The following is a 13,149-nucleotide window of genomic DNA, read 5'->3' as shown; positions in this document are numbered from 1 at the left end:
CACACACACACACACACACACACACACACACACACACACACACACACCATTGGCCAAATTGTTCAATGTTTTGGTTAACTCTATGGCAGCCACATTAAATGGGAAGAGTTTCTGGAATGATCATAGAATTTCCTAATCCTGACCAGCCATCCTGCAAATTCATGACCCTTGATCTTGGGCAGCAGTGAAGGATTAACTGTGAATGAATCAGCAGAAATTTATTGCCAGTCCTAGAAAAGCAACTCTCATTTCAAGCCCTCTTGACAGTGGAATGACATTGGAGTTTTATTGACTTCATGTACAAAGGAAGGCATGTGAGCCCCTCTCTTAGTATCTGTTCGTAATTTCTGTTAGTGCCTTATAGTTTACCCCTAAAAAGAAAATAACTGTTTGCATTTATTTTAGATCTTATTTTATCATAATACATTTTTTAATGCCTGACCTGAAAAGGTTTATCTTTATCTTTATCTTTATCTTTATCTTAAAGGTGACTTCCATTCGGGGAGAGGATCCATATTGTGATAACATTTTCTAATAGTTCTGTAATGGAAATCAGCAAACAAAGAGAATTTTTGTTTTTATCAGGAATTAACTTTACTACACGTTTGTGGGAAAGTCAAGTAAGAGCCTGGGATCTGAGTCAGACTGCCTGGTTCAAGGCCTGGCCCCAACACTTACTGGATGGTATAGCTAGATGGATGAGTGAATGTTTCCTTAGGATGGAGACATTGACGGTTCTCTTTCTTAGAGCCCTGTGAGCATTAAATGGGCTGTTGTATAACAGATTTTCTGAACTGGATCGGGGACATTTAAAGGGCTCTATAGGGGGCTTCCCTGGTGGCGCAGTGGTTGGGAATCCGCCTGCTGATGCAGGGGACACGGGTTCGTGCCTGGGTCCGGGAAGATCCCACGTGCCGCAGAGCAGCTGGGCCCGTGAGCCATGGCCGCTGAGCCTGTGCGTCCGGAGCCTGTGCTCCTCAGCGGGAGAGGCCACAGCAGTGAGAGGCCCGCGTACCGCAAACAAACAAACAAACAAACAAACAAAAAACGGGCTCTATAAACGAAAGCTCTCATCCTCCTCCTCTTTCTCCACCTCCAGTGAAGGAAGACATCCTAGATTTATTGCTTGGTCTTAATGCTAGGATCATATATCAAAACTGTAGTGTATAACAGAAGGCTTAAAAGGAAGTTATCTTTCAAAATACAAAGTTTTTGTAAAGACATTGCAGTATTTACTGTATACTGTAGAATAGCGTCCGTTTTCTTCCATTAGATGCAGTGGTGGTCAAATCGGCATTGTAATGAAAAGTCTCACAACCCTTACTTTGATTGGTATATTAATTCCTAACTTAAGGAGCACAGGGATGGTATCTTCCACCGACAGAAGCTCCAGACGCCTGACAAGGGATCTGATAGTTTCCCTGATGTTACCCATGAATGTTAGTTGTCTTTATAACTTTTATTTATGTCACTGTGATTTGCAAATATGTCCATATCCTTTCTGAATCCATTCATACTTCATGCCTGTACCATTTCTCAGGGTAATTATTTCCTGTGCTTTGCGGTTTAAAAAAAGAACTGGCTTCGTGGTTAGGAGCCCGGCCCTGGATTCCAACCAACCTGGGTTAGAACCAGCACTGCCACTTGACCAGCCAATCAAGGACTAATCTCTGCAACTGGAAAATGGGTTATAATACCAGCCTCATAGGGCCGACATGAGGATTAAATCAAAGCAGGGGAGAGGACAGACAGCTGGGCAGGCTTTTTCTTGAACGGTTATCAAGGATAAGAGGAACCGCACCAAGAACAGTAGAGAGGACTTAGCTGGCCTCCAGCTTTTCTGTGGTTGGTGGAAAACCAGCACTCCATAAGAGTCAGAGCGGGGCTCTTGAGAAGCTGGGTAAATGGCTGTCAGAACCACCATGCGTGCCCTCCCTCTCTGGGAGTGGCTCGCCACTCATTCTCTTTCTTGGTTAGGAATTATTACTGTATGATCCAAAAATTAAACCCCCTCTCCATAGGAAAGCCTTGGTTGCATACGCATTCCTAAAGGAGTCCAGGCTGGATTTGCATCTGGTGGCATGTCTTTTGTCAGAGTGTGTCAGAAGATGCATGTTCCGGGGCCCTTAATGACTGGCCAGTAGTTCCCTGGTCACTGAATGAGCCTCAGATGAATGGAGGAGATGTGCTATCTGGCCTCTGAAATGATGCAATGATTCAGGAATGAGGCCTGCAGGTCCAGTCTTAATTATTAAGGGTGCTGTAATGAGGGAAGCTTTACCACCATCCTTGCAGCTGTGGACACCTCTCAGCTTGTCCTCTTCGGAGGCGTGGACAAGACCCTAAGAATGCTAAGAGGCCATAGCAGCCGTGCACAAGCATCGCAACGCACTCCGTTCACTCAGAGAAGTCTATCCCCTGCCTCCACGGCACACAGCTGGGAAGTCACCAAGCCAGGTCCAGAAGAGAAAGGCCCTTGGAAGCTGGTGCTCTGTCCCTTGTGATTCACTGCTGTCCCGCCAAAGGGGAAGGAGCTGGGATCAGGTTCAGTGGCAGCTTCTTTGCCCCTAGGATGGATCACACCCCATCCCAGCCACTCCCTGTTCTGCATGCTGTGATATCTCCCCATCACCAGTTGAAGGCATACCTGTCAGGGAGGCGGGAAACAGGTTCTGGCAGATGTTGTGTCTTAAGCTCCAGCCCCACCAGTGCCCCACCAGCTGACTCCAGGTAAAAACTCCACCCTCGTGAGACTCTTTGTGGCTGCTTTCTCTGGCTCTTGGCCAGTCTTCTCCGTGTGTCCTTCCTCACCTTCCTCACCTGACTGGTCCACCTCCACTGCTCCATGTAAGTTCCACCTTTGCTACACCTTCTTTCAGAGAGAGGGAGAAAGCCTTGGATTACTATGGTTGGGGGGTCTCTCCAGAGGAGATGGTTGAGGACAGGCCAGAGGACAGAAGCTTAGCCTGTACTGGTGGCTTCAGTCTGGGCCCTGGTTGGGGAGACCGTATCCCCTCAGAATGGAGCCTGCCTCTGGTAGGATTCACATACCAGGTCTTCCTGCACTGGCCCTGGCAGCCTCTGCTCCCTACATCCCTCGAGGCCCCCTGGAATCTGCGTGTTGGCCGTACTAGACCACTTGCAGTGTTCCTGTCTGCCATGCTCTCTCTGGTTGTTGAACTCACCGTCGCCTTGCCTAGACCTGTCCTTCCCACACACACACTAGTGTTCCTCAGCGCTCCAGTGAGATAACGTTACCTCCTCCAAGACTCTCCCCATCCTTGTTTAGGGGGGTCCCTCCCTTCTGTTCTTATTACAGTCACCCCACACATCTGCTTCATGGCTGCAGACATTCTGCACTCTATTTGCTCATTTTCTTAAATCTTCCCCTACTAGCTGTGAGCTCCTTGAGAACAGGCTCTGCTTCCCTTCCCTAGGCATAACCCCAGGACTGAGTACTACATTCTCTGGCATGCAGTAGGTGCTCAATGAATATTGCTGAAATGAAGAAGGAAAGAAACACAGAAAAGACAGCAGGGGATAGCCTAGCACTTGCCTCAAAGACAGAAAGCTGCTAGTTCCTTCCACCACCTCATGTCTGAATGAAAATCAAGAGGCGTTTTTGCCCAGACCTTTTGGGGCCAGAAGTATGTCCATAAATTGGTATAGTTTACAGAGAGCTCATATCACAGTCAATAGGAAAAATGCTACAACTCCAATTAGAGAAAAGAGTCAAAGGATATGAAGAGATATATCACAAAGGGCACACATGAATGATCAAAACGGGGGGAAGTATTCAGTATCACTAGTAAATTTTGAAACATCAAACTAAAATAAAAATTAGATACCATTTTCACCCTTCAATTCATTGCATATTTTTAAAAAGCATAATACCCCTTATTAGTGAGGGTGTGCTGAAATGAGTTTTACATGACTGAAGCAAGACTATATGTTTTAGCTATCTCTGATTTTCAAATATATCCAAGCATTAGGTTTCACTAGTGAATAAGGATACAGTAGACATATGAGACTTGCCCTCTTAGTGATATTAACAGTTTTCAATTATGAGATATCATAAAGGGGGATATGTACAAATATGTACAATCTTCCTAATTCCCCTAGTGGAAACCCAGTGGCCAGGGTTTAATCTTCTACAAATATGAAGTCTGAAAACATAATTTCCCTGCTTGTTATTTTTTAACAGTTTATATTTTTAGACCATGAGCACTTCATGTATTAGACAATCTTATTTTGAAATTAGTTTTCCTTTATTAGGTTGATTTGAGACACACTCTGAAAATGAGAGCATTTTGTATTAAATGCACCAAAGCCTTATTTTAGAAATATTCAAAACATTTAGAACGAGCAGTTCATAATTACCCTAGAAATTGCTTAATGATAACTATTACATTGGAAAGGGCGAAATCACTTTCTGCAAGTGAGGATATAGTAATTATCGTGAAGGGACTGCCTGACTCAGAGAATTGATACTGGTCTATGAGGTCCTTCAGCTGAGTCTCTACTTTGTGCATAAGGTTTTCCAGAGTTAGTCTGTCTTGGTGGACTGTGGCTGAGTGGAATAGGGTCAGCCTACTTGTGCGGTCAGTCTAGCCTGAGGAACGTGCTCCAGGTAGCAGAAGGGTTCTCAGAGCATAAGCCTCCCCCCAAGACAGTGGTTTTCCCCGGGCACTGTCTCCCCCCTCCACACCCCCTCCATTGCTTATCACAGAGCCCAGCCCATGGTAGGTTCTCAGACTCTCCTGAACCTCACCCATTCACTCTTGTGCCCTCAAGGAAGGCCGAGACTAGGAGCTGTGCCAATGGCAATAATTGAGTTAGGATATAAAGGAAGATAGAGGAACATTATTTTCTTGTAACCCTGGTTTCACTCAAATAATGATCACTTTTCTTTTTCCTGTCATAAAAGTTATTTATTGTTCTTTTAAAATTATGTTTTATTTTAATTAAAGCACTATATGCATTTAGTTAAAAAATGCTAAAGGCTTATCCTGGACGATAATATTCCCTTCTCACTTTATTTGTTAGCATAGTTAAGTCAGAATTTTCAGTTAAATTAATTTTGGATGTTTACATTATGCTTTTTGTTTTTATACCTTGATGGATTTTGTGCATTAGAAATAGTGTTCCCTGCAGAACCAGCACAGTTTTTCTAAAACAGCAGCCAACATTTATTGAGCATTTATTATGGGCTAGGCACTGTTTTAAGTATATTCATATATTAATTCATGTGACTCTATGTGTGAGATTAGGTACTATAAATATTCCCATTTTACAAATGAAGAAACCAAGGCACAGAAAGCATGAGTAAGCTGCCCAAGGCCATATGGCTAGTCATTCAAGCTCTAGAGGCTAAGCTCTTAGCCACCGTGAATACTCATCTCTTGAAAAAAATCTCACCAAGTAAAGAAAGATCCTAGGCAAGAATTTGAAGTCGTACCAGGATTTTGGGACTTGAATTTAGTTAGCATGGGGGACAGGATGTTCAGTGGGAGAAACCCAAGGGAAGTGAGTTTACACTAAAATGCAGAATAGTTTAGTCTTTTAATTGGTTTGTTTATTTTTTTTTTGCGGTACGCGGGCCTCTCACTGTTGTGGCCTCTCCCGTTGAGGAGCACAGGCTCCAGACGTGCAGGCTCAGCGGCCATGGCTCACGGGCCCAGCCGCTCCGCGGCATGTGGAATCTTCCCGGACCGGGGCACGCACCCGTGTCCCCTGCATCGGCAGGCGGACTCTCAACCACTGCGCCACCAGGGAAGCCCTGGTTTGTTTATTTTTATAAATACTTCTTTTACCTCTTGTTCCAAGTCCTCATATTTTCCTGAGCATATAATAATAATAAGTCTACTAGAGAATCTTCATGCAAAATTTGGATGATGAAGCAATCCAGTGAAGATGCCCAGATGTTGGATTGTTTTGGTATGACATTAGCCCAGTTTTTGAAATTGGAACAGTCCTGGGAAAGATTCATTCTGGTACATATGTCATTGATCAGAAGAAGACTTGAGTGTGAAAGTATCAATAGATACGAATTTCACCGTTCTAGGAAAGAACTGTAAGATCCCTTCCTACGGGCTTACCTGGTGGCGCAGTGGTTGGGAGTCCGCCTGCTGAGGCAGGGGACGCGGGTTTGTGCCCCGGTCCGGGAGGGTCCCACGTGCCGCGGAGCGGCTGGGCCCGTGAGCCGTGGCCGCTGGGCCTGTGCATCTGGAGCCTGTGCTCCGCGACGGAAGAGGCCGCAGCGGTGAGACGCCCGCGTGCCGCAAAAAAAAAAAAAAAAAAAAAAGATCCCTTCCTACCTCAAAGAGTAGCATTTCTAGAACTCTTGCCTGTCTTCCTCCTTCCCCATCTAATATGTACTTTTATGAGAACTGTTAACCTTTTAATAGTTATGGCATTATGAACTCACTCCAGCATTCATCTTCTAATTCACTCACTTTGAAGTCAGTTCCGTTGTTTATAAATGTAACCTTATAGCAGATCTTCCATCTGCAAAACTTGGGAGGACAGGATAGGGGCCAGTGAGTTGTTGACAATGGAAGAATTGACAGGATCCTGAAAATGGGGATGATTCCATAACATCTGAAGCAAGTCCAACCAACTGATCACCTTCTAGTTCTAAAAACCTCATTTTATATATGTATATATGAGGCACTTTACGTCAAACGTGAGGCGCAGAGATTTGGTGGGCAACAGTGTGTCTTTAGCATGATAGAGCTGCCACAGAAAGTGTAGCCCTTTCTGATGGAATCTGAGGAATAAAATGCTAAAAATATCACCACAGCAGTGCTTTTACCCCAGATCTATTTTGACTGGCACAGCCTGCAACTGTTTACATAGGGAGAAAGGGGAGCAGGTTCGAAACTGGGTGTTAGCCTACAGCTCCTGACGTGCATTTTAAGAAGCCACCTGACAAGATCAACAGGAAGAAAAGAAAAATTGTGAACAGGTGTGAGGGAGCCAGAGGAAGACAGTCTGCTTGTGGCTCCTCTTAATTAAGCTGGCAGGTTGTTCTGTTGCCGGGCGGGGCTCTCTGGCTTGTAACAGTGGCTCTGCTACTTGCAGTTGCCTCCAGTGTGTGATCTGATGAAGGGGCTAAAGTCCCACACGGATCCCCCTGTGCCCTCACCAAAAGGAAAAATGGATTTCCGTAGTGGTTGTGTCACTGCCATAACCCTAAATGCTCCATTGGTCCACACAGAGTGCCGTTCCTGACGGCTGCATCGCCATGGAAATGTGTGACACGTTGGTTGGCGAGTTGTCTGTTTCCAGATGGGCATCTTCATCCCCAGCACCAGCCTTTGAGAGACTTGACAGACCGTTTTTAAGTATTTGCTTTATACAAATTGTGGTTTATCTAAGGGTCTTGCTGGCTTTTTTGTTTCATACCACGATGGATTCTGTGCAGTGTGTTATGTAAGTAATAATGATAGGTCTGGCTTTGCAGTCGTGGCTGTTTGTTTTTCTTTTTCATCCAGTTATAGCGTGTTCCACAAAGACAGCATTGGCTAGCCAGGCGTGTTTGTTAATGACACACTAAAACCTATCCTCTTTCTAAATTGGTGATATTATAAAAAGTCTGTATGTGGGATAACACTGCTTTGAAAGACATGTAGCCAGCAGCTTTTCTTCATTGAAGAAAAATATTAGAAAAATATTAATAGTTTGTCTACTATTGATACTTTGAATTCAGCTGTGTTTCCTGTAGGGATAAAAAGAGAATGAAGATTGAATATCACTCAGCTGTTTAGAGAGTGTCTACTGTGGGCTGTGGCTTAGGGGTGGGAGAGGACAGCGGGCAAGGCAAGGGCGGGTCTCCTCTAGAAGAAACCTTTTGCTGCGCCGCAGGCAAAGGACCGTCTTTTGGAAGCCTCTTTCAGAAGGTTCTGCTTAGGTCCTAAAATGTTATGCTTTCCCCATCTCATCATGTGAGGTTTTGTGTCCTCTAGACAAAATGATAGAGTCCACTGGAATTGTGTTTAAAACAAATAATGTATGTATGTGTGTTTATATTTAAATAATTAGAGACTCACTGTAAGTAATTAAGATCACAATTTAGATCAGTTAAATGTTAGTAATTATCCCAGTGAACCATCATTTGTAAATATTAATGTTCCAAACTGAAGTTAGGGAGACCCATCTTTAGCTATTATTTTTTTCCTTTATTTTTTGTCTCTGTTTAATTGTATGGGAGGCATAATTAGGCAGTGTCTTTTCTTTTTCAATTAACAAGTGCTTTTCCAACTTCTGAGTAAATAATCCTTAATTAAATGTGCCAAATTTATTAACTTTCTCTTATTTTTTTCTCTTCTGAGTACCAAATTGGAATGTGAAATTCTGTATTTTGTAATTGTGGATCAGAACCCATTGATTAACTTGTTAATACATTTAGGATGTGGTATTCCTAAAGGACTCATTACTGTAACCTCATACCAGTCTTTCTAATTTCTTTAGAAAGAAGCAGAATCCATAACTACCTTGAATTGTCAGATGGAAAAAACAATTGGCTCAGCTGTGAACATGGAGTCTTTATTCAGATATATGCAAATGTATTACTTTCATAAGGATGATAATTTTGAGAAACATTGGAACAGCATAATTACTTGAAGAAATATTAACTGTAACAAACATCTTTGGGGGTAGCGTGTTAAGGGATAGTATGAGGAAGCCTGAAACTATATAGGAAATGGTATTATAAATAGTAAGGCAAGAAATTATATAAGCATATAGTCATTGTAGCAAATTAACCACAGGCAATAAGAAAATATATTGCAACTTCCTAGTGATAGACATCTGTCTATTAGGTAGCCTTTTATAGACATTATTCCATGTCATATGCTAGGCAATCATCAGCTTGTTGGTTGATGAAATTTTCTGATTCCATAATGTCTGTGATTTTTCCTACACACTGGACTAAAGGTGACTCAAAGTCACACCTGTTTTTGACCTTAGTGTGCCCAAGTCATTTCCTATTGACAGAAATCTGGTGAAAATGTCATCATTGGCATCACCAAACCTCTGCCCTGGAGAGGAACTTTAATTGCAAGTTTTCCCAAGTTTGTTCTATGATGTGTTTTGATATTGGAGTTTGTTGTACTCTCTCTCTGGCTGTTGCAAAGTCCAGGTCCCGTCCATGGTCCACTATACTGTCCCGCCTTGAGTGATAGATATACCTACCAGTTAGAGCCGTGTGATATTATGGCTCTTCATGTATGTGACTTTACAGAGAGATTAAAGTCTGTATGTATCATATGAAATCGTTGCAGACTGTTCCACATTTAATATGGGGATCACAGGAAAATTTCAGTTTCCAATTGTTTATATCTATTTGTTGATCAGTTAAGCTCTTTAGTCTTACTTTGTTTTTCCAAAAGAAAGAAATTCAGGTGTGAACGTACTGCATAACGTTGCTGCCACAGGCATTTTGAACGAATATTCTCAAGGAGAAAAATCTCCTTAAACCATTATGCGCTATGCCCTAATGTGTATAAATTCCGAATAGGCTTTAGATATGGAATAACCTCCGTTTCTGCTGCCACCATCTGCTCTCTGTGAAAGGACCAGGCAGTGCCACTTTCATTAGCTGCCTTCGTGTTGCTGAGCTTTGCCCAGTAGACAGAGGAGAGCGCCTCATAAAAAGAGGCTGGTGAAGCTTCTTCCAGATTGTTTCAAATGAACCCCATAGAAAGGCCGCAGGGAAGAGGCTCTAACAAATTATGCTGTTGGGCTTTTCTTACTGACACTTCTCCCATTGTGAAAAAAGTTATAAAATGTCTTTTCTTTTTTGGCACTCAGATGAGTATAGGATCAAACCGGTGGAAGAGGTCAAATACATGAAAAATGGGGCAGAAGAGGAGCAAAAAATAGCAGCCAGGAACCAAGAAAACTTGGTAAGCATTGACTTTCTCGTATAACAATGAATTTTGGTGACAGCATTATAATAAAATCTTCACTGCATGTTTAAACTGCAGCTTACACGCTGGCATGAGATTTCTTGAAAATGCCATTGCTATTTATAGCTTGCCTGGAAGCTGTACCAGTACTCCTGTATCCTGTTTTTGAACAAGCCCTTCTTTAATCTTCATAGAGAATGTTTCAGGGGAAATGTAGCAAAATTATTAGTATTTCAGAATGGTTAAATTTAAAGGAAAAAGCATAAAGTAGGAATGAGTTTTATGGGGGTGGGGGCGTTACCTTTTTTCTTTTTCTCTGCATCCTTTAACTCGTGTCCAGATCACAGTGAATGGCTAAGTTTCATTATTCTCGATATGTAGTGTTGTTAAGGAAGTTGCCTTTCAAAGGAAAATAAGGTACTTTGAAGGTAGGTCTTTATCAAATTTGTACTTCACATTCACACTGTTAAGGTATTGTGGGTTTTGAGTTAACGTGAGAATTGTAATGATCTGAAACATAGTTAGGAACCTCTTTCTCTAATACAAATCAATACACATGTTCCACCTTAATATTCCATCTCTTAAACAAGCAGTAAGTTATCATATTAGCTGATTTCTTAAGAGATTACAGATTGTTAAGAATATGCATTTATTCAGTTATGTTGGAGCAGAATTGTTTTTCTCTTTTGCTTTGGGATTAATTGCTTGCTATTTTTTTCATGTTTGAGTGAATGTATTTTTAAGAAGTTTGCAATGTCATAAAATATTTTCACTTGACTTAAACTCCTTTTTCCGTTATGTGGTTTGTTTTTCTGATTTCTGCTACAGCAGAGGGAGTCGGCAGAATATTCACCAGTGCTCATGAGTATTTAAGGCTGTCATTTTTCCATGATACACTAATGAACATAACAGGCTCACTCTTTTTCCTCTATTCTTTTCTGAACATATGATCTACAACTTGAAAAACTCAGGTATCAACAACTGAGTATTTTAGATCATTTTAAAGGAGTGAAAAATACTCTGATAAAATTTTGCTTTATAAATGGGATTTGGATTTTAAGGTATCCCTTAAGTCACAGAGGTTCATCATACCTGTGGTATATTTTAACATCAATACTTAAATCCAGAAAAGGTAGCTATGACTAAATAGGGAAGTTAATATTATCAGACTTTTTACATGAATTTTTTTTTTTGCTTTGAATAGATAAATAGAAGATCTGAGTAGTTGAAACATCAGTAGTCAGTTTTCTACTGTATTTTATTGAACAAAGTTTGTCCTTGCTTGATATAATTTCATCTTAAGTTATGAATCTCATCTTTAGTAATAGTATTTCCATTGGAGGCTAAAGAGACATTGGTGACCAGTCCGCTGGTGGCTCTTTCTTAGATGTAACTACTAGTGTCCATCTCTACTTCACATGCTTGTATCTCTGAAATCCTAAGGAAGGCAATGGCTTTTATCTTACAGCTTGTGAGTTTTTCCTCAGTGTTGCTCTCATCGTATTTAGGGCCAGTACAGCTTTTTTTCCTTCTCTGTCAGATTGACAGTCTATCAGTTCCTTGGTGCTAGTGTATTCTTTTTCATCACTGTGGTCAGAATTGGTGCTACTGCTTTTCCATGCAGACTGAATGGAGATTCAAAAAGAGAGAAATTCTGGCCTATTTACTCATGGATTATCTATGTCAACCCTACACCCCTTTACTCTGCCAGCGAATCAGAGTCCAGGCCACCAAGAGGAGTTTTCAAGTATATGAAGACTTACAAGGAGAATGGGGACTAAATGGTTATTTTTGGTTCTGAGATTTCTAGACTGCGTTCCAAAATAAAATGATTTTCAGTTATTTGGAAGTATGTTACCTTTGTCACCTCCATTTGGGGGGATGCATAATCAAGTACTGACCATGCATACCATTTGAGAAAACAGCCTCCTAAATTTGAAGCTTACATTGGAAGGTGGACGAGATAGACTTAACAATTCTTTATTTTTACATCCATTAAAATAATCTGAGAGTCAAGATGTTCTTATGTTTCAAAGAATGATTTTAAGATGTGGCTTGAAGTACTTTTTAAAAGATTTTTTTTTTTATGCAAACTGTTGAAATTAAGAGAGTTGGCAAACATAACCAAGGCATATGGCACGATGGTGACAACCATGGGTTTTTGGAGGCAGAAACTGCCTGGATTCAGATCTCAGCTCTGCCACTTACTCATTGCAGGATCAAGTTACTTCACTTCTCTAAACCTCTTGTCCACCCATTGGGGAAAAAGACAGTGCTTCATGGTGCTCTTGGGAGGATTACACGAGGTGATTGTTGTAAAACTTTGAGTGCAGTGCCTGGTACGTGATAAGCACCTAATAAGAGTTAGGCATTATCACATAAAATGAAAAGAAAGAATAATGAACGTTAGAGTCAGTGTTCCTTTTCTTTTTCTTTTACGTTAATTGGTGAGAGAGATTTAAGTGAATGTTTTAGGTTAATGCCAGTATTACATCTGTTTTGAAAAATCTTGCTCCGGAACCATGAAAGTACTTAAACAAGTATGTTTTGAGTACCTGTTATGCACAAGGCCTTTACTTGGGTTGAGAGACACAGTGTACTTAAAGTCACTGTCCTTAAGGAGCTTACAGTAAAGTTGAGGGAACTGTTCAGGTCAACCAGTAGCTTACTGGGTGCCTCTGTGTACAAGGCTCTGTCCCAAACTCTGCAGATAAACACAAAAATAAGGAAACCACTGACTCTTACCACAAGGCGCTTGTATTGCAGTAAACAAGGTAAGTACCAAATGACTATAAATAAAGCAAGGTTAGATAAATAAAACAAGATTGATTCCAAGAAGACAACACAAAGAGCTGCCGATATCAAAGAAGGCAGATATCTTGTCTGTTGTGGTATCAGGACCTACTGGATGAAAGAGCTGGTGTTTACAATGGGCCTCAAAGGATAGAATGAGGGAGAGTGCCCCAGGCTGAAGTAACAGAGATGGAAAACCCAAAACATATTTAATAAAAAGCACATGGTCCTGTTTGATTGGGGAGCGGGAGGGGTCAGGAGAAGGCATCAGTAGGAGAGCAGCGGGAAATTAGAGACAAAACGTAGATGGGGTCATACACAGAGCTTTGATGTCCAGCTGAGAGGTCCAAAATCAATTCAGTGGATTAATGGGAGCCTTTGAAGTTTTTAAGCTAGGGGTTGTCAGAATGAGATTATGATTCAGGAAAGTTTATGTGGAATCAGC

The 13,149-nt window shown here is 41.5% G+C and overlaps 1 protein-coding gene across 4 annotated transcripts in view; it reads left to right on the top strand.

The window, feature by feature from the left end:
- CUNH1orf21 (chromosome unknown C1orf21 homolog) overlaps positions 1-13,149 on the top strand; it is a 227,089-nt gene that overhangs the window by 104,611 nt on the left and 109,329 nt on the right. For all 4 annotated transcript variants that reach the window (XM_029227464.1, XM_029227466.1, XM_029227468.1 and 1 more), the window contains one exon: positions 9,814-9,908. In XM_029227464.1, the coding sequence (XP_029083297.1) occupies positions 9,814-9,908 (95 nt within the window). The remainder of the gene's footprint in view (positions 1-9,813; positions 9,909-13,149) is intronic.

Source organism: Monodon monoceros, unplaced genomic scaffold (assembly GCF_005190385.1).
Source record: "Monodon monoceros isolate NGI ecotype Baffin Bay Population unplaced genomic scaffold, NGI_Narwhal_1 Super_Scaffold_18, whole genome shotgun sequence".
Classification (NCBI taxonomy): domain Eukaryota; kingdom Metazoa; phylum Chordata; class Mammalia; order Artiodactyla; family Monodontidae; genus Monodon; species Monodon monoceros.
This window is presented reverse-complemented; position numbering and strand designations above follow the sequence as displayed.